This window comes from Empidonax traillii, unplaced genomic scaffold (assembly GCF_003031625.1).
Source record: "Empidonax traillii isolate 1590-97213 ecotype Southwest subspecies unplaced genomic scaffold, ASM303162v1 scaffold15:size5535645, whole genome shotgun sequence".
In the NCBI taxonomy this organism is placed as follows: Eukaryota; Metazoa; Chordata; class Aves; order Passeriformes; family Tyrannidae; genus Empidonax; species Empidonax traillii.
The window spans coordinates 1,731,042-1,749,213 of NW_020955208.1; the positions used below are offsets into that span (position 1 = coordinate 1,731,042).

General features: G+C 50.4%; 2 protein-coding genes across 3 annotated transcripts in view; both read right to left on the reverse strand.

Moving 5' to 3' along the window:
• The window catches only part of LOC114062296 (fatty-acid amide hydrolase 1-like), a 5,434-nt gene extending 2,108 nt beyond the window's left edge, over nt 1-3,326 (reverse strand). The window contains exons 1-3 of the mRNA XM_027893575.1: nt 3,143-3,326; nt 2,870-2,913; nt 2,221-2,266 (exon numbers count right to left, since the gene is read on the reverse strand). Of these exons, the coding sequence (XP_027749376.1) occupies nt 2,221-2,266; nt 2,870-2,913; nt 3,143-3,172 (120 nt within the window). The 5' untranslated portion in view covers nt 3,173-3,326. The remainder of the gene's footprint in view (nt 1-2,220; nt 2,267-2,869; nt 2,914-3,142) is intronic.
• The window catches only part of LOC114062243 (fatty-acid amide hydrolase 1-like), a 34,595-nt gene extending 16,874 nt beyond the window's left edge, over nt 1-17,721 (reverse strand). Inside the window, exons 1-15 of one of the 2 annotated variants that reach the window (XM_027893495.1) lie at nt 17,473-17,721; nt 16,242-16,355; nt 15,370-15,513; nt 14,913-15,046; nt 13,707-13,913; nt 13,268-13,308; nt 12,577-12,701; nt 12,266-12,391; nt 11,900-11,997; nt 11,419-11,518; nt 11,087-11,127; nt 10,479-10,518; nt 9,807-9,915; nt 9,334-9,479; nt 8,904-9,243 (exon numbers count right to left, since the gene is read on the reverse strand). In XM_027893495.1, coding sequence (XP_027749296.1) covers nt 9,115-9,243; nt 9,334-9,479; nt 9,807-9,915; nt 10,479-10,518; nt 11,087-11,127; nt 11,419-11,518; nt 11,900-11,997; nt 12,266-12,391; nt 12,577-12,701; nt 13,268-13,308; nt 13,707-13,913; nt 14,913-15,046; nt 15,370-15,513; nt 16,242-16,355; nt 17,473-17,643 — 1,725 coding nt within the window. In that variant the 5' untranslated portion in view covers nt 17,644-17,721 and the 3' untranslated portion in view covers nt 8,904-9,114. Of the gene's footprint in view, nt 1-8,903; nt 9,244-9,319; nt 9,480-9,806; nt 9,916-10,478; nt 10,519-11,086; nt 11,128-11,418; nt 11,519-11,899; nt 11,998-12,265; nt 12,392-12,576; nt 12,702-13,267; nt 13,309-13,706; nt 13,914-14,912; nt 15,047-15,369; nt 15,514-16,241; nt 16,356-17,472 lie in introns of those variants that run through there. The other variant, XM_027893486.1, reaches the window with a different exon arrangement.
• Between the last annotated feature and the right edge of the window lie 451 nt (nt 17,722-18,172).

An 18,172-nucleotide genomic window follows, 5' to 3' on the forward strand; every position in this document is an offset into this window, starting at 1 on the left:
TTGGACAGCAGTGGCAGGTCAGTGCTGACACATTGGAAAAGTAGGGGAAAAAGCCTTCCTGGATGCAACTAAAAAAAATAAGATAAAATCTGAGCCAGGCTTTGAAAGGGTCAAGGGACTTTGTTCTTCCTCCTTTAGGTTTCCTGTCATGATACCATGTGCTGCCCGGACTTAGACATTAATGCTAGGTGTGCATTTCAGACTTGATTTCGTCAAGCATTAACCCAATCCTTCCCATGAACAGTTTTGCTTTTGAATTGTATTGAATGGAGATCAACAGAATTTTGAAGAATTAGGTCTGGCTGACTAAAAAGTCACATTTCCTTAAAGCTCTGATTGTTTCGATAGAAGAATCTAAAATAAATGAATCCAAAATATTTTCATACTTCTTTCATTTTGTGTGGGGAATACAGGCAAGGAAAAGAGGCAACAAGAGACAGCAAGGCAAGCCTCAGGACATCCCCTCACAGCGCAGGAGGCACAGCTTCAGGACTGTACTGCAGATTCAAGAGAGGTCTAGGTTTGTAGTCTGGTTTACTACAGCTCTGCTGAATATCAGGCAATGAATTAATCCATCCTCAAAGAGCTGTTCCACTTCATCTTAGCAAACAGACATGGATGGACCACACTACAGTTGTTTCTAAAGCCATAATCTGGTTACATACAGACATATGTCCCATGGTCCAGGCCCTGTTGTGCACAGCTGTCTCACTCCAAGTTTTCTGTACAAGAGTCTTTCACATCTCTCACAAGAGCCCTGGCCTTGGAGCTGTTTTGCAGTCTGACCTCAATTTCCACCTGCAGTCTGAGATTCTTCCTGCTGAAAGCTCAACAAATGAGATGGGTTTACAGGAAATACTGTCAGTGTAGCTACCCTTTTTTTTTTTTTTTTTTTTTTTTTTTTTTTTTTTTTTTTTTTTTTTTTTTTTTTTTTTTTTTTTTTTTTTTTTTTTTTTTTTTTTTTTTTTTTTTTTTTTTTTTTTTTTTTTTTTTTTTTTTTTTTTTTTTTTTTTTTTTTTTTTTTTTTTTTTTTTTTTTTTTTTTTTATCCTGAGAGAAAAGCTGGTCATTAGCCAAAAGTTTTGAATCGGCTCTTGTTTGCAGTGGAGGAAAACATGTGAATATTGTTTCACTGAACTAAAGCAACTGAAAATATCTTTGAAGTCATCAAACCTTCTAAAGATTTTGTTTTGTTTTGTTTTTTGGGCGGTGTCCTTTGTTTTGTTTTTTTGGTAGGGGTGTTTCAGTTGGTTTGTGTTTTTTATGTGTATTTTTATGCTGGTTTTGGTTTTTTGTGGTTTTTGTTTTGGGGGGGGGGGGGGGGGGATGGGAGAGGAATCTGTTTTCACCTTAAAAAAACCCTAAACCCATTCCCTTTCAAACACCTCCCACCAGCCCAGTGCCCAGGCAGCTTTGTAGGAGTTTTTCCTCTGCCCTCTAATTTGTCAGACCAGCCTGCTCATCGAGTGACTGGCACTGGTAGAGGCTGGGTGGTGCAGGCTGGGGGTATGTTTCTCCTCAGGGAGGATTGTAAGGGTGTCCCAGGAAACAGATCCTGCGCTGAGGGTGGACACTAAAACAGCTCAGCCTCTTCAGCCTTGCAAAACACCAGCTGAAAGAGGATACAATTGCTCTCTATAAATAGACGTAGGAGTGAGGCAGCGGAAAATACCAGAGAGGAGAGGTGCTATTTACACTCAAGGACAGAAATAAAATAAGGATAAACTGGAAGGGAATAAAAGAGCACGGGAAATATGAAAGTTTCCAACCATCAGAGCAGGGAGGAGAGAAACCAGCCAATTAAATCAAATGCAAGCAGAAAACTCAAACTGTTTAAAGGAGGATCCTGATCAGTTTGTGGGCAGCACTGGACACAGCTGTCCAGGAGAAGCTTCCTGTCCCAGGTTACTAAGGAAGCCACCTCAGCCACAGAGTTCACAACCATAGTTTTTGACTCCTGCTTTGTCTCTGCTTGATCATTCAAGCATGGCTTTACCTCGTGACAGTATCAAATAAAGAATTTGCACCGAGAGACAGAAAGAAGAAAAAAATGAAGTAATTTTTAATGACCGTTCTTACACTATTTTTGCTTAGACAATGCAGGGCAAAGGATGGTGATTCATCTCCAACCCCAAATGCATTGCTGAGTGCGAAGCAATTGCTTAGAAACCTTTGAAGACCTCTCACAACATTTAGTAAGGAAAAAGGGAAATAAAAGTCACGTTACCACCACTGCTCCATGCTGATCCCAGAGGTTTTTGGCAGGTCTGGAAAAGTGGCAGAATTAATCAGCTTTGTGACTGTGGCAACAGAAAACAAATAGGAAAAATGCACAGACAGCCCATTTTTTATGAAAACTGCATGACCATTCTGGGAAAAAGCTATGGCATCATCCAGCTGATTTAGCTGGGTTTGCACGTGCTTCAAAAGAGCAGGTACATCAAAAGAGCTTAATGTTAAAGCATACCAGAACACCTACACAAAAATCATGGCAGTCTTCTAAATTCACTTGCTCCCAGTTTGGTGTGTCTCTCCTTTTGGAGGTGCAGGTTCCTCACACCACACTGCACATGCATGCAGAGACCTCTGCATTAACTTGGCACATGATGCTCTGGGCACCAGAATCCACCTGATGGTGGATTTCCATATCTCCCTGTGCTTATCTCTGTCACTAAAAAGATCCTTAAGTTTTTGAGATAACCCCTGGCTGAACAGCCCTGGATAACACAGTGCTGAGACCAGGTGGTGCAGAGGAAGCACATATTCATCTGGCTCAGCCTGTGCCCCACAGCCCTGGCATCTACCTGCACATATAGGTGGACACATCAAAGCACATCACCTTTCTCCAGACCTACTTCAGTGTGTCTTACCCCACTCCACAGAGAGCCCGGAGATCTCGAGCAATTTTTGGGTACTTTTGGAGAGAAGAGAAAAGCTTGGGGTTAGTCAACAACAGTGCAGCTGAAATAGCTGGCTATCACGTGATTACGTTTTGGGAACACTTCTCATCGTAGCAGAGTTGGCTCTGAAGAACTGGTAGGGTTTCCAACGAAGTGGTTTTACTCCCCTACCTCCCTGCACATGGAATTCTTCCCACCACGCTGATTTCCTATAACACAAATGAGACACGTCCACACACTTACTATGGGTTTCAAAATGATAGCCAAGATCATTTTCAGCAGAGCAGGAAGCCTGTAAGTATTGAACTGGGATTTCAGGTTGGGATCCACGATGTCTCCTTTGCTGGAAGGGCAGAGAGTGAAAAAGTGACTGTGCCAGAGCTACAGCAATAGCAGTGCTGCTTCCAAGGTGGAGTTTGTCTTGGAAGGGAGTCTCTAAAAGACAAAATCTGCCTGTTTCTAAGGAAAACACTGAACAATAGATGCTGAGGTGTAAATGCTCACTGCAAATGTTACAGATAAATTGGTACTTCACTGCCTGTGGCATCAGTGCCATAAAAGTTCTGGAGAGCTTGGCAGTGGGACCTGCTTCATCCTGAAATGAGCAAGTGGCTGGGTGGGTGTCTACCATGCTACCCATGCATGTGAACTGGCTGCTGCCCATGCTAAATTCATCCTTCCAGAGATTGCTCCCCTGCTGCTCATGAATCAGTTTGCACCCACGAGAATATAAACACTCTGGATGCAGCCACTGGCTATGGTATATAGTGCTAAGTCCCACAGCCCACACAGAAAGAAGGGTTTTACTCAGAAGCAGTCTACCTCCTTGCTGCTGTAGGACAGAAAGACCCCATTTTCAAAGGCAGCTGGGTTAGCAGTATCTGCCTGCTGTTCTTTCCAAGGCATAAACACTTACTGTGACCTGGCACACACGCCACTCCTCTACATGTTAGAGAAGAATTTTTAGAGGCTTCAAAACACCCATTTTTAAAAATTAATTTGCATCATTGGAACAGCTCCCATACAGAAATCCCCACTGGTGGAACTACAGAATAATTTGGGATGAAGGAAGTCCCTGGGGGGTTAATTGCTCCACCTTGCTTCCCACTTACCCGCCAAGAAATCTGTAAGCTGTGTTTAGTAGAGGAGGAATCATGGAAACTGCTGTGAGTTTGATATCTATGGGAACAGCAAACATGATGGAAAACAAAACAGTGCTTGGGTTGACTTGGAGATATCTTAAAATAATTATCATGTCTGCTAGGCTAGAAATATAAGCAAGATCACTTCAGTTTGGGAATCAAACTGTTGCATTTGCCTCCTCTTTTACGGGCAGGAAAAGTGGAGATGGAAAGTGATTTTTCCAAACTTTGTAAGGAGCGGAGGTAACAGCTCCCAGCAACCACAGCCATGGGAACCCACCGTGTGCCCTGCATCCTGGAGGAGCTTTCTTGTCTGCTTTATGGCCCGTTTCATGCTGGGTGAGGGCTGGAAGTAACCATCTCCTTCATAGTACCCGATGCAGAGAGGCTTTGAACTCGTGTAAACCTGTGAGAGGAGGAGCCAAGACTTACACACATGACACGTGCAGGACTGGAGCGTTCCCAGGGCTCAGGGAGGCACCAACTGAGCTCTCCTGGGTTGGAGGAATGGTGGCAGCAATAGAGCTGGGGAAAAACAGTGTTGTCCAGGACACAAGTCTGCACCAGAGGTCCTCGGCACAGTCTTTCTGACGCCACCTCCTGCCTGCCAACCCTGCTGTGTGGCTGCTTCTTTTGGTCACTTGTGCTGGGTGTCCTCTGTCCACAAGGACACGTGCTTCCCTGGATTCTTTGCTCTCTTGGGACATGAAAGCAGGTAGGGACCTCCTGAGATCTCACTTTGTCGCTGGGAAAATAGAGACACGGGAAAATGAGCTGGTTTTTAATTTGAAAGTGCCACTGTCCTCCATGCTGAAAGTATCACTCACTTTGTCGATGTAGGACTAGGGGACGCTTTCTGGGGACAGGGACCCCTCCTTCAGCTTCTGTGCCAGCTCCACCATTGTCAGAGAGAGGATATGTGTGGTCTGGTTCTAAAAAGGGTAGGAAATTGGGTGCAGAGGGAAGAAAACAACAGAAAAGGCTGGTGTTGAGGCTGCAAATACCCAGTTCTAACATCTGCCCAGAAATCACCTTGAAGGGAAAATTTTAGAAGATGTGCCCTGTGGAAACGCAGATCTCCCACAGAGCACTGCCTGTGCTGGAGCAGGGAATTTGCTGACAGGGAATTTGCTGGGTCTTAGTTCTTAAAACAGGATGAAAACAGAGAGAAAACTGCTCCTAGACTGGAGAGTTTCATGAACCTGTAAGAGTGGTTTAACCTGTCTCTGTTTACTCTCCTACAGGCCTCCACCCCTCTTCTAACTCTAACTCACTGAATAGCAGTTCAAACAGCTAAAGTTTTACAAAATTTATCATTAACATGGGAAAAAGAAGTGTGCAGGCTGTTGGAAACCTCCCCTCCAAGAAAAGAATAGCAGTAGGGGTTTATTATGGGTCTAAGATAAATCCCATTTCCAAGGACCTGACCTCCTAAAATCCAGGTGCTTCTTTACCTGGGCATGGGCAAGAAGAAATGGCTTTTAGATGTTGGAAGGATGTGAAGCCCCCTTGTACTTTGAGGGTGATGGGGCATTCAGGTCCCTATGGATGGGCAGAGGTAAGGATGGGAGAGGAAGGGCTTGGCAGTAGGGATGGATGAGGAGAAAGGGCATGGGGAGGTCTGGGGTGGTGATCTGATTGAGAAGGTCCCAAGCTCCAACTGATCTTTCATACTCAGAATTCCCTAAACAGGTCTGTATTAAGAAATATTTCCTTTACACTGTCAGTTATAGGAGGGGTTTTCAGGACAATGGAGGATGATGACCCTTAAAAAACATAGGATTGGTGATGCTGAAAAACAAGCATGTGCCCTAACCACCATTCAGAGAGGGACTGATCAGAGCTCCCCCATTCCTTTGGTTATCCAAAATATATATACCCACAAACACTTTCCCCCAAATTTACCTCTTGCTTAAACCTGCGAGCTGCCTTCTCCATCCTTTCCAGGGCCAGATCCCAAGATCTCCTCGCCTCATGCATCTTCTGCAGGACCTGTCTGCGTCCCAGCCACCTCAGGAGCACGACAGCTGCAGCTGAACTGCAGAGCACAGCTGAGAGGACACGAGGGTCCCCCCACGATGGATCCAGGACCTGCCACAGGTGTTCTTGGATCACGATTTCTCTGCCCGACCCTTTCAGTTCGGGTCCAGCTACAGAGACCTGAGTCTCCCACCTTCTCCTCAGGAGGGCAGATAAATGCAGACTCTGTGACTGCCCTGCTGTGCAGGGTCAGCTCTGAGAGTTGCTTTAACGAAGTCCAGGAATGGACTTTCTAGACCATGGACTTTGAAAGGGTCTGCCTGCTGGAGCACTGCTGTGGGTCAGGCTGCAAAACCATGTGCTCAGCTTACTCAGCCTGGGGGGGCTTCCCCAAGGCTGTGGTGTTCCCCAACTCTGTGTCTCCTCAAGCCACTGCTTGCTGATGTCCCTGGCTGCACACAAAGCTGAGTGCCTGCAAAGCCCCGGTCTGGGCTATCCCTATCATACCCACCCCTAATAATTAATTAACATTTACACCCATTAACTAGAGGTGCTTAGCCATCACCCCTGTCCCTCAGGCAGCATCAGCTGCAGCCCTTTGAGCTTGGGAAAACGTAGCTCTGGTTGTTCTGGGGAACCTCATGCAGGGAGTGAAAATGCACCTGTGGAGAGGGGGGAGCTCAGGAGAACAAAGAGAATGCAGGTGACTCTGGAAATGCAGCGTGGAAGGAGCCATCTGAAGATGCCTTCAAGCAGTATGACTCTTCTGTATCATTTTCAAGCCAAGCCTCCTTGAAAAGCCTTTTGGCAACCTGGATTAGAAGGTGAGCACTTTTGGGAAATCCCTTCTGATGGATGCAGAGTCCTATCTGTTCTGCGGTTTCCAAGCCATCAGGATGCAAAGGAGCTGGACCACACAGTCTTACCAGCCCCAGGAGGTGCCCCTTGCCATGGGTGCTCCCCCCTGCCCAGGACTGTCCCGTGGCTCGGTGTGGAAAGGAGGGGCTGAAAAAATTAAGCTTCTGTACATCCTCAGGTATCTGCAAGCCCACAGGGAAGGAACAGGGGATGCCTCCAAGAGCTCATTGCCAAGGTGCAAGGCAACTCAGCTGCACCTGAACAGATGCTGGCCCTGCTCCAGGCAGCAGGGTAGCAGAGCTTCTAAGGTGGCTGTATCCAGGGTAACCATTGCTCTGTGGTGGAGGGGTCTTGTTTGGGGACTGAAGCGAGTGATCATGCTGCTGTCCTGCTACCTTCTTGCCTGGTACAGACACGTCAGGTGGGATTTATTCCTGTGGCAGCAGGGAGGGAGCTTGGGCGAGAAGTGAGACCTTGTAGATAAATTGTTTGCTGACAGGAAAGGTGAGGAGGATCATCCCTGTTCAGACAGGGAAGGCAGAAGAATGAGGCAAACAACTTGGTGTGTATGTCACCAACCTCTCCCTGCTGACTGCTGGGAGCAGCCTGCAGCTCTGGCCCTTTTGGTAGCCTCAAGCCCCCAGAGCTGCCCAGCAGCTTTGGCCCTGCCTGCTGCACTGTCCCATGGTTGTGGCTCGCTGAAGGTCTTCACTCAGGGCTTCCAGTGAGGAATAATTGTAGGTTCAGGTTCACTGGTGGCTCCTTGGTTTGGACTCCTGCACCCTGCCCACCTGCATGCCAGGGAGAGAGCAGTTAAACTAACAGTGCTTGGCACTCTGGGAGCATGGGCACTGCCTTTTCTGGCACAAGCTCCTCCAGGTTTGAATTTTAAAATTTATAACAAACAGGTAACCCCATCCAGCATCTTCTGTGTGTGCAGAGAGCACCGGTGGCTGGTGAAGAACCCGACCCAGACTCTTCTGGGGCTTTGCTTTACATAGCACTCAATCATGGAATGCCTGAAGCTCCCTCCCTCCCGTTTTCAAAGCCTGCTGATAAAGAATGGGGGTCCTGTTCTCCTTGGCTGTGATAAACACTCTCTCAACCCTTGAAAAGGCTCCATGCCTTTGCACACCTCTGGTTTAAACAACAGTAATACACTAAAAAAAACCCCAAACGTTAATCCTGCCAGAGCTTTGTTACCATCTGCTTTTGACATTCCTGCATTGGGAAAACACTTTCGCACTGTGGCATTCCTTTCTGGAACACTCTTGGAAACCTGCCGGGAGCAGTCAGTCCTGCCCATCCCAGTGCCAGTGGCTGCCAGTGGCTGGAAAACCCTGCTGGAAATCCTGGTATGGGCCAAAGGGGAGGAGAAGGTGCGCAGGGCAGGCTGTCTGCCATCCATCCGACCCTGGCACGCTGCTCAATACAGGCCTCAAACGGAAAGGAGGTGGGTTTAGATAAGATGTAATGAGAAATTCTTTACTGTGAGGGTGGTGAGACACTGGAATAGGGTACCCAGATCCGTGGATGTCTCATCCCTTGAAGTGTTCAAGGCCAGGTTGGATGGGGCTCTGAGCAAGCTGGTCTAGTGGAAGGTGTCCCAGTCTGTGGCAGGGGAGGCAGAACTAGATGATCTCTAAGGTCCCCTCCAACCCAAACCATTCTGTGATTCTATTGATTTCTCCTTCACGGTGTGCAGGGTGCCAGCAGCACTGTGCTGTGGGAAGTGGGCCAGCTCCCTCCCTGCTTGCCAGAGTCTGCTTTCACTTCAGATTGCTGGTCTGTGCTAGGGAAAACACCAGATTTCATTCACAGGGAGCTAAGAACAGAGGGGGAAATCCCTGTTCCTACAGCACTCCAAGTGGGAGCCCAAGCATCTCAGACAAAACCAGTCCCCGTGCCTCAGTTTCCCCATTTGTAAGAGATTGTGTTCTTGTGTTTCCCTGGAGAGTGTTGAGAGGGCTATTAAAATCCACCCCAAGATCCTCCTCGCCACACACAGACCTGAAATAACAGACTCAGATAATAAAAAGTACTGTATTAGGACAATGACTGGAGAACTCCACCACTGCCGAGCTCGTCTTGCCTTCCCCAGGCACCCCAAAGCCATCAGCAATCCCAGTCATCGCCACATCCTCACTGAGGGGAACACGAGTCCTCGTGGGTCAGACCAAAGGATGACCCACGCTGATGTCAGCTGGGATCCTGCTCCAGGCGAGCGCGTGGGTCTCAGACGAAACTGTTCTTCCTCAGAGCGAGTGTCTCCACCTCCTTCATGAACCGCAGGCAGAGCTCCTCCTGCCACGGCAAGGCCACGCACTGCACGGCCACGGGCATCCCCACATTGCCACTGAAAGCCTGCGGCACACACAAAGGGGGAGAGGCCGTGAGGACGTCTGGGGAAGGGATGAGGGTGCCCGTGCCCCCAGGAAACCTGGCACCACTCACCTTTGCCAGTTTCCGGTCCCACCAATCTCGATAGTACCCCTTGTAGTCCTTCAGCTCATCCTCGTCCTCATCCGTCACCGTCGTCACGGGGACCACGCCAGCGGGGAAGTCCAAGGCATTGTAGAGCATGGTGTAGCTCACTGCCACTGGGGGAGAGGGGGAGCTCACAGTGCCAGCCTGACACAGGGAAAGCCTTCACTCCCTTGGTGTATGTGAACTTCCACCAAACAGGGACCTGCACTGGGAACTCAAGGGCTGAGGGACAAAAACCGTCCCGTTGGCTCCCACATAAACCAGGGGTGTTGTCCCAGGATAACCCCATGGGCTGGGACTGCAGCTGTCCCAAGACACGAGCCCTTCCCAGCGCTTTCCCACTCACATTCCCAGTGCCTTGGGGATGTGAGGGGAGGAGGAACACTCCTCATGGATACTGGTGGAGTGCCACAGCAGGGGCATGCTGGAGGCAGTCCTACCTGAGAGCTTCCCAGGGTAGCCGATGTGGAGGGCCGGGCCCAGCATGGGACAGAGCATGACATCCAGATTCAGCTTCTTCCACTGGGCAATGAACTGGTGGCAGAAGTCCTGAGGAAGAAATGTGCTGGTGGTCAGTGGGCTGGATGTGCTGTCCCGTGGCTGCTGGTTGAGGCTCTCCTTGGGCATCCAGCCAGGCTCTTGGCCCTTCCCTGGGATCGGCCAACGAGCTACAACAGGCCTGGTTCTGCTAAAATCCAGCAATCTTTTGCTGCCCAGCCAACAGCCCACCCAGCATACAAAGCACCCTCTCCCTGGTAAACTGCAGGTGGGAAAAGACTGAGTGCAGGGGCACATAGTGACCTGGGACATGGTCACGGGTCTCCAGGACACAAGAACAGAAACAAAGGCAAGTCTGCTGTAGGTGACGACCTATGTTTTTGAAGTGTAGGTGTAAAAACCACAGGCCTGATTCAGAACCATGAACTTGTCTACATGTTGTCTTAATCTTTAAATGTGCTGAGGACTTGCACGTCCAAGTGAGATCTGTTGAGGAGTGACATGTTCCTACCTTACATCACTGATCACCTCCTAACCTTGGTGGGCGCTGAATCTGCCTCTTCCCAAGAAGAAATCAAACAAAAACTGTCTAACTCCAAATTGCAATAATTTACCTCAATTTCATGATGGAGACTCCAGACTTCAGACACTGTGCTGAAAAACGAAAAAAAAAAACAATGAAAGGCATCAAAAAGGTGTTGCAAAGAGCATCTTTGGAGGCAGGGAAGGGAAGCAAAAAGCAGACAGGCACAGGTTAGCTGTGCCCCTGGAGCTGCAGCCAAGGGAAGAGCACACCCTCTCTGCTACACAATTTGAGTCCTTTTTTATCTCTAACTGCCCAACACTGACATTCCAGAGCAAGCCTCCTTCCCTGTGCATACACCTTTTTTCTGCCTTACAGGGTCCCTACCCCATGGCATGATGGATGCATTAACCAGTGCTGAAGCAAACACCGTATTTCATTCCCACAGGCTTCAACCACTTCCTAAGCAAGAGGCTGTGAGCCCCTGCTCTCATTCCCACCTCAATACTACAACAGTTTCCCAAACCCAGCAGGGTTATGGCATTGACACAAACTGCTCTCAGTTTGCTCCCACCCTTGTGTTTTCTGCCTTGCATTCTCTCACGTGCAGCTGGGGCAGGGTCCCTGATGTAGCAAACACTGCTCCCCAGAAGAGAAACCCAAATCTTCACACCCTTGCTCAGGCTCAGATTTACTCACTTTGCTTTCATACTTCCTATGATACTTGAAAATCGAGGTACCTGAGAAGGAGAAAGTGAAAAAAAAAAAAGGCAAATAATTGATGTGTCTTGAGACAGCTCAGTCACAAATACAAGCTGTTTACTCAGTGGTCAGGCAGGACTTGTGGATTTTCCCCAAAGTGGGGAGTGAAGGAACAGAAATAACATCACTCCAGTTTGGAGATGTGTCTGAGCACAGCCAGGAAGCAGTGCCTAGAGACTTCTCTGTGATAAAGCCTTATTGCAATGGCAGACAAGTTATTCACCACACACTGCTTAACCCTGTCTACGGTAGAAAGAAATGGACCTTACGAAAGGTTTGGCAATCCAGGAGAGGAGAGTTTTCAGCCACTGTGGTGACTTTGCCAACCAGAAGAACATCCCCGAGCTGCCTTTCTCAAGTTCCCCATTGCTGAAAGGGAAAGGAGTGTTTAGCTGAGCAGTGGTAGGAAGCAATTGCAGCAGATCAGCTTTCCCAAGCCAACCCCTCTGAACAGCATATCTAAGTGACAAAGAGGTTTGCTCCATTCCACGGGACAATTCTGATTCTCACAATATTTATAGGATGTCAGCTCCCAGTCTTCTTTCATCTGTCAAGGCTAGTAACAATCCCAAAGAGAATCAAGGTTCAGCTGAATTACTTGATGTTAAGCTCCCCAGTAAACCCCAGTGCCAGTAAGCTGCTACCTACATCTGGTAGATCTGCTACCCGTATCCATATGATAGCCAGATCCTAGGGAGGATTTTTTTAGATGGGCACCAATCCTACCAAACCACTCCAGGCATTACTTACAATTTCTTGACAAAGGAGGCGCCTCCATCTGAAAACATTCCCCTGACGCAGAAGTTAAAGATCACATAGTCCACATTTGTGAGTTCAAAGGGCACCAGCTGGAAGGACAAGAGAGGAATGAATCAGTGGCAGAGGCACAAGGAAATTGCGTGGGAGAAGTGACTGAGGGTTTAAAATGAGCTGAGCTGAGTTGAGGAGTTTCTGACAAGCCCTCATGAAAGCCTCCAGCATCTGACCTCACCACGTCCTCCCCACCTCATTGGGCCTTCCCTGAAAATTATGTTTTCCCTTTGAGCAACAACTGATGAGTCAGAAGACAGAGGATGAGCTTGGCCCCTTGATGTCCACACAGCCCATGGCTCCTACCGTGTGGCCGGCCTCCTCCAAGAGCTGCTTCGTCTCCCGGACGGCGCGTCTCATGGCAGGGCTCGGCATGGTGAAGAAATCGGTCTCATAGTACCCTATGCGGAGGGGCTGCGTGCTGGCATACACCTGCAGAGCAAGGGAAAGAGCCAGCTGGAAGGACACCAGTGCAGCCAGCAGTACCTCCGTGACACGGGGCTGGTCTGGAAAGCAGCACTTCACTCGCCCACGCTGCCCACCCACAGGTCAGGTGTTTTCACCCCGAGTGGCAGCAGCTCTTCCCAGAGACCTCTGGCCCCTCTGAGGTCCTGTACCTCTTCATTGAAGGGAAGGGGTGGCACTGTGCTGTCCAGGTTGAACATGTCCTCGCACAGGAGCGCCCGCATGCACAGCGCCAGGCTTTCCACGTCTTTTGCCAACGGCCCCACTGCTGCAGCCACTGGAAGAGAACAGAAGAGAGCACTCATGGCTGGGCGTCTTTCAAGGGCACGTTCTGCAGAGGCAGGACCTCTGGGAATCATTTCGTCTTAGTCTAATGTTGGTAACAGTTCCTCTTTAAGAATTGGGCTGGGGATGCCTGCAAGTGTCTTCCCACCAGTGGGTCCATCATTATGGACCCAGAGCTGTTATCCATCAATATGTGCCCTGGCGTCGATTTACAAAACAAATAAACAAAAAGCTTTGTCAATCATGACACAAGGACAACATTAAACACCCATTAAACATCCTGCTAATCCCACCTCCCACGAAGCAGTGGCAGACAAGGCAGCAACCTGTGGGTTAACAGAGTGTGTTGTGGTTTATGTGTTAGCCAAACTGCTCCTCTGGGATCATGCATGTTTCAGTTTCTCAGAAATGATGGTATGAGGTTGGATCTCTGAAAAAGTCCCTGAAAGGGAACCTGCTTCCATCTACAGGTCTTGGAGAAAGTCCCCCATAACCATCTGAGGGTCCTTCTCTTCCCTGCCCTGCTGCTCTCCCTGGGGGACAGCCGTCAATTCCTACCTGCCTTCTGCCCAACGACTCCAGCTTGTATTCCTCTTTTACTGCAAAGAAAAGAGACACACACAGTACAGAAGCTGAGTATTTTGTGTTGAAGGGAAAGGCTTTAAGTAGCAGCAAGTATTAATTAAAATTGCAGATACAAAGGTTGGCAGAAGGAAGAGCCAAGGGGAAATCCAAGAGAGACCCCAGCCTAGGCCCAAGTGCCCTGTCAGTCAGGAACAACCACCCCCTCAGCATCTGGATGGAGCAGTTTCCCCATCTCCATTCTGGGAGAACCAATGCTTCCTTCCATACAGCCCCAGAAAATGCCCAGGCAGAAGTGATAAACAAGCCTTTCCCAGTTCCTCCCAAGTTTCCCCTTGCCCCACAGAAGTAGGACCATCCCAGCACAGCAGTTGGTAGGGTGAGCCCCATCTACAGAACGCATTTCTCGCAGTACCTGAGTCTGTTCCCGGTGGGTTTGAGTGCACAGATCCCGCAGAAGGCAGCAGGAAAACGCAGGCTCCCTCCTACATCCGTCCCAATGCCCAAGATGGACCCACCACCTCCTACAAGTGCCCCTTCTCCACCAGAGGAGCCTCCAGGGGTTCTGGTGAAGAGCAGAGGGTTGCGCGTCTGACCAAAGATTAAGTTCTTGCAGTCATAGCTAAACAGACAGAGAGAGATTGCAAATGAGGAATGCAGGTATCTGCTGCTGTGGAGCCCAGTCACTACAAAAAGACCCTGAGAAGGTAAAATAAAAGCATTATTCACTAGTTGTTACATTGACATCGCTTAGTCTGAGGGAGCCTCTTCAAGCTCCCATGAAGACCACCAGCCTTTTCCTGGTGGTCCCAGGGCCTGGATTCACTGGCAGCTAATTTCAGTGTCACGAAGCCTTCCCCAGAGAGAACCTCTGGCAGCACAAATACATTAAGTCTCCTGGAAAGTCTTCTTGTTCAGGTAGTCCCAAGTGCCACAGGACACCCAAAGCTGAGCCAGTGCTTGAGAAGAGGCCAAATGCCAACTGCAGTGATATTTGGCATCGGACTTCCCCAGGAACTCGTACAAAATCTGATAATCCCTGAGGCAACCTGTCTGTGTGGCTTTTTTGAAACATGGTCAGTCGTTGCCACATCACCTTAAGGCATTTCACAGGACTTGGGCAAGAGTCACCCACAGAGGAGCTTTGCCAGAGCTCACATGGCAGGATGCAAGGACACTGTCCAGCAGAGCACACCTGAGCTCACCCCATATCAATGACACCAAGAGTGGTCTTGCCAGATACAGCAGGATGTTTGGGGGCAGGATAATTTGAGGTTGTTAGATAAAATAGCTTCCCCTTCCGTGAATACGTGTTTGCACTGTAGGATCATCTCTGAGAGGATAATTTAAAAAAAGAAATAAAGTGATTTAAAAACACCCAGCACAGGAAAAAAGAGCAATGATTTCTCTCCTCCTCCTCTTTTGCTTCTTTATTTCATTTGGAACTGGAGATAATTTTCATCCTCAGTGTAAATGTGTTTTTTAAGTGAAACTTAAAGACATAAGGGATGGGGGCCAGGTGTTGTTATATAAAAAGAAGAGGGAAATGAGAATGAGATCTTGCCTCGAGATGAGGAAGGGAGTATCAACATGACGCTGAGGGAATGGAGCACCCACCTACCTGATGAGAGACTGGGGAACATTGGTTTTGACAAATGGAATTGCCCCCTGTCTCCTGAGCACCTGCACCACCACGCTGTCCTCTGCTGCGGGTTTGTTGAGGTATTTTATAAAACCCATCGTGGAATCATGACCCTGGGAACACAGGACAACGAGGTTTCCAAATGGGAGAGCGCAATTCCCCGTGCCCCCGTATTTTTATCTGTATACTTAAGCATATGCACACACCTCCAAAAACCCATCCACCACACACACACATTGCTTAGTGCATTGACTGTAAATCTGACCAGCCTTCTCTGTTGGCTCATATGGGCAGCAAACCCCCTCACCTGACAGGGCAGGCCACCCCACATCAGCTATGACAGAGTCAAGCCAGATGCTGAGGTCAAACCTCCCCCTGCCGCCAAACTTCAAACCACGTGGATCTCAGGACACACGCAAAATCACACTGGCAGTACCTGGCAGTCGATGGAGTCTTTGATGCTGACTGGCACCCCGTAGAGCAAACCTTTCTTCCCTGTCAGCTTCGCTTTCCGGAGCTGGTTCTCGCTTTCCTGCAGATACTCCGTGATGCAGTTGGTTTCTGTGGTGATTTGGATGGCCTTGGGGAAAGCAGGCAAAGCCCACAGGTGAGACACAGCCTGCAGTGCTGCACAGTGGCCTTCTGTTCCGCAAAGGTTACCTGCCTCTTCCCCCTTTTTCATCAGGTATCAGGGCAGCCCTTCCTGCTCCTTTTCAAGACATTTTCATGCCAAACTTCAAAATTATTTCTGGAACACTGGGCGGGGGGCATGGTACCAGCTGGTGAGGGGAGGCACACCAGCTGAAGAAGCTGATGAAGGGAGGCATTCAGCCCAGATGAATACCATGGACTTGACTGAGCTTCTGGGGTGGCAAAAATGATGCTCCCAAAGAGGGAACACAGGAGGTGATCAGGACATTATGGCAAAAGTAGAGAATGAACATGAACACTGACTTTATGAGGTTTCCAAACCCATTTGGAGATGGAGGGGAGACAACAGCAGCACTTTGCAGCTCCCCTACAGGAATACCTGCCCAGGGAAGGTGTGGACTCACCTAGGAAGGTATGGGCTCTCTAGATGCTGAGTTTTCTGCTAGTTTTTGCTCCAAACCAAGCTGAGAGCTATGGCAGTCAGATGCCCAGCTCCCTCCTCCCTCACAGAAAAGCACAGAAGGGCTCACTAATTAGAGAGCAGTGGCAGCTCAGCAGCATCTAAACCAGGTTTGAACCTTGTGCTGGGCCTCTCAAAAAAAAAAAAAGCCAGCTCCACTGTGGGTGACATGCTGCCCCAACACCTCTGCTCCTCACCTTGCCCACGTAGGAGTAGAAGACGTGGTCCAGAGGGAGGGAGCCATCACGGAGTTTCTTGGACAGCTCCGGCAAAGGCAGAGAGAGGATGGAGACTACGTTCACGGAAGGATTCTATGGGAAAGGTTGAACAGGCAATGTTGCAACTCTACTTCAGCTGCTAGGTTGCTTTCTCCTTGGTCCCCTTTGCAACCCCAACAAAAAAATACCTTCAATTCAGTAGCTAAATGTAAAATCTGCTTAAAGACCACATCCTGTTCTACCCGATGCCAGCAAGCATGGTGCGAAACCTGCAGGGCCAGTACTAACCCAGGCTTCCTCAGGCTTGCTTCCTAGCCAGAGCAGTCTCATCAAGCACGTGCTGTTTAAAATTCAGCCTTTCACACAGCCTTGTTCAGGCAGGTCATGGCCAGGCCTGGGGGAACATCTTAGTGCAGTGCTCTCTGCTGAATTACAGAGTGGGAGCTGGTGTCAAACCCGGACCTGGAGCCAGCTCTTCTCCTGGCACCGCCAAGATCTCCTACAGGGAAGTGCAAACACCAGGGAGCCCCTTGGCTGGCAGCAGTCAGGTCATTTTTGGGTCAGCAGAAATTTCCTCACCACCCACTAAATATCATGAAAAACGTGTCAAAACTCTCCCCTCGAGCTGGACTCTGAACCCGAGTGACTCTGCTCCAGCCTGAGGCCGGGCTGCCTGACGGGATCGCGGGGCACCAACGCATCCCTCCCTCCCTCCCTGCAGCTGCGGCTGCACTTTGGCCCCTGCTGATAACACATCGCCTCTCGCCTCCTCCAGCTGCCTCCTCAACCAGCCTGAGCCTCCCACCACGGCGAAGGTGCCGGGAAGCTTTCAGGCAGGGATTTTCCGTTCCTCGCTGCCGGTGACAGTTTATCCCGTTATCCCCCGCTGCCCCAGGTAGCGCCTCCTTCCCCGTGCCCGCGACAGCGGCGATCGCTGCGATGCTGACGGCTACACGCACACATCGATTCAGAACGGGGAAAATAATAACGCTGAACCCCCGCGGGTCCATATGAGGAGCCGGGATGCCGCTTGGCAGCCGGGCCAGCCCCTGCGGGAGCAGCCGCGCCTCTCAGGGAGGGCGGCACTGGGGTGGGGCTGTGCGATGGGAAAAGCGCCCAGGTGAGCAGCCCCCGGCGGGCGGGTGGGCGAGCCGGGCCGCCTGTGCCCGGCGGGGGCGTGGGAGTGAGGATTCCGGCTGCCGGCGCTCACCTGCTCCCGAAAGCGCTGCACCGCCGTCTCCATCCGCACCAGGCTGCGCTCCTGCCGCTGCTGCGCCTCCGCCACCTTCCTCCAGAGCCCCCGGCGCCGCCGCCATCGCAGCAGCAGCAGCAGGAGGGCGGCGGCCGAGCCGCCGAGCAGGGCGGGCAGCGGGACCCGCATGGCAGGGCTGCGGCGGGGACCCCCCGAGCCCCGCGGGGACCGCCCCGCTCGGCACCGCCCGCACGGCCCGGCCAAGGGCACCCACCCGCCCGTGCGGAGAGCGGAGGCAAAACCCGGGGAGGATTCCGAGCCGGAGAGGGATTTCACCAGTTCGCCGCTGTGCGGGCGCGGCGCGGGCGGGGAGGGGGGCGGTTCGGCAGCGGGAAGAGTTCCCGGGTGACAGCTCGCCCCTCCCTGTGCTGGGTGGTCTCTATCTGATAAGGTTTATCCGTTTTTCCGTTCCCGAAGCGAGGCTTTGATCTCCCCGTTAATTTTTCCGCCCCTCTGGGGGCAGTCTTGGCTTGCAGCGTCAAAGCAGCAGCGAGGGGAGTCCCAGAGATACCTGACTCCTTTTCATTTCTTAGAACGAAGCAACTGTGTGGGAAAAAGAAATAATAAACGTCCCAGGCGGTGCCCAGCGGAGTTGACTTGTCGCTGGCAGAGCATGGGTGTGCCTGCGCTATGCTGAGCGCCGCGGCTTCCAACAAAA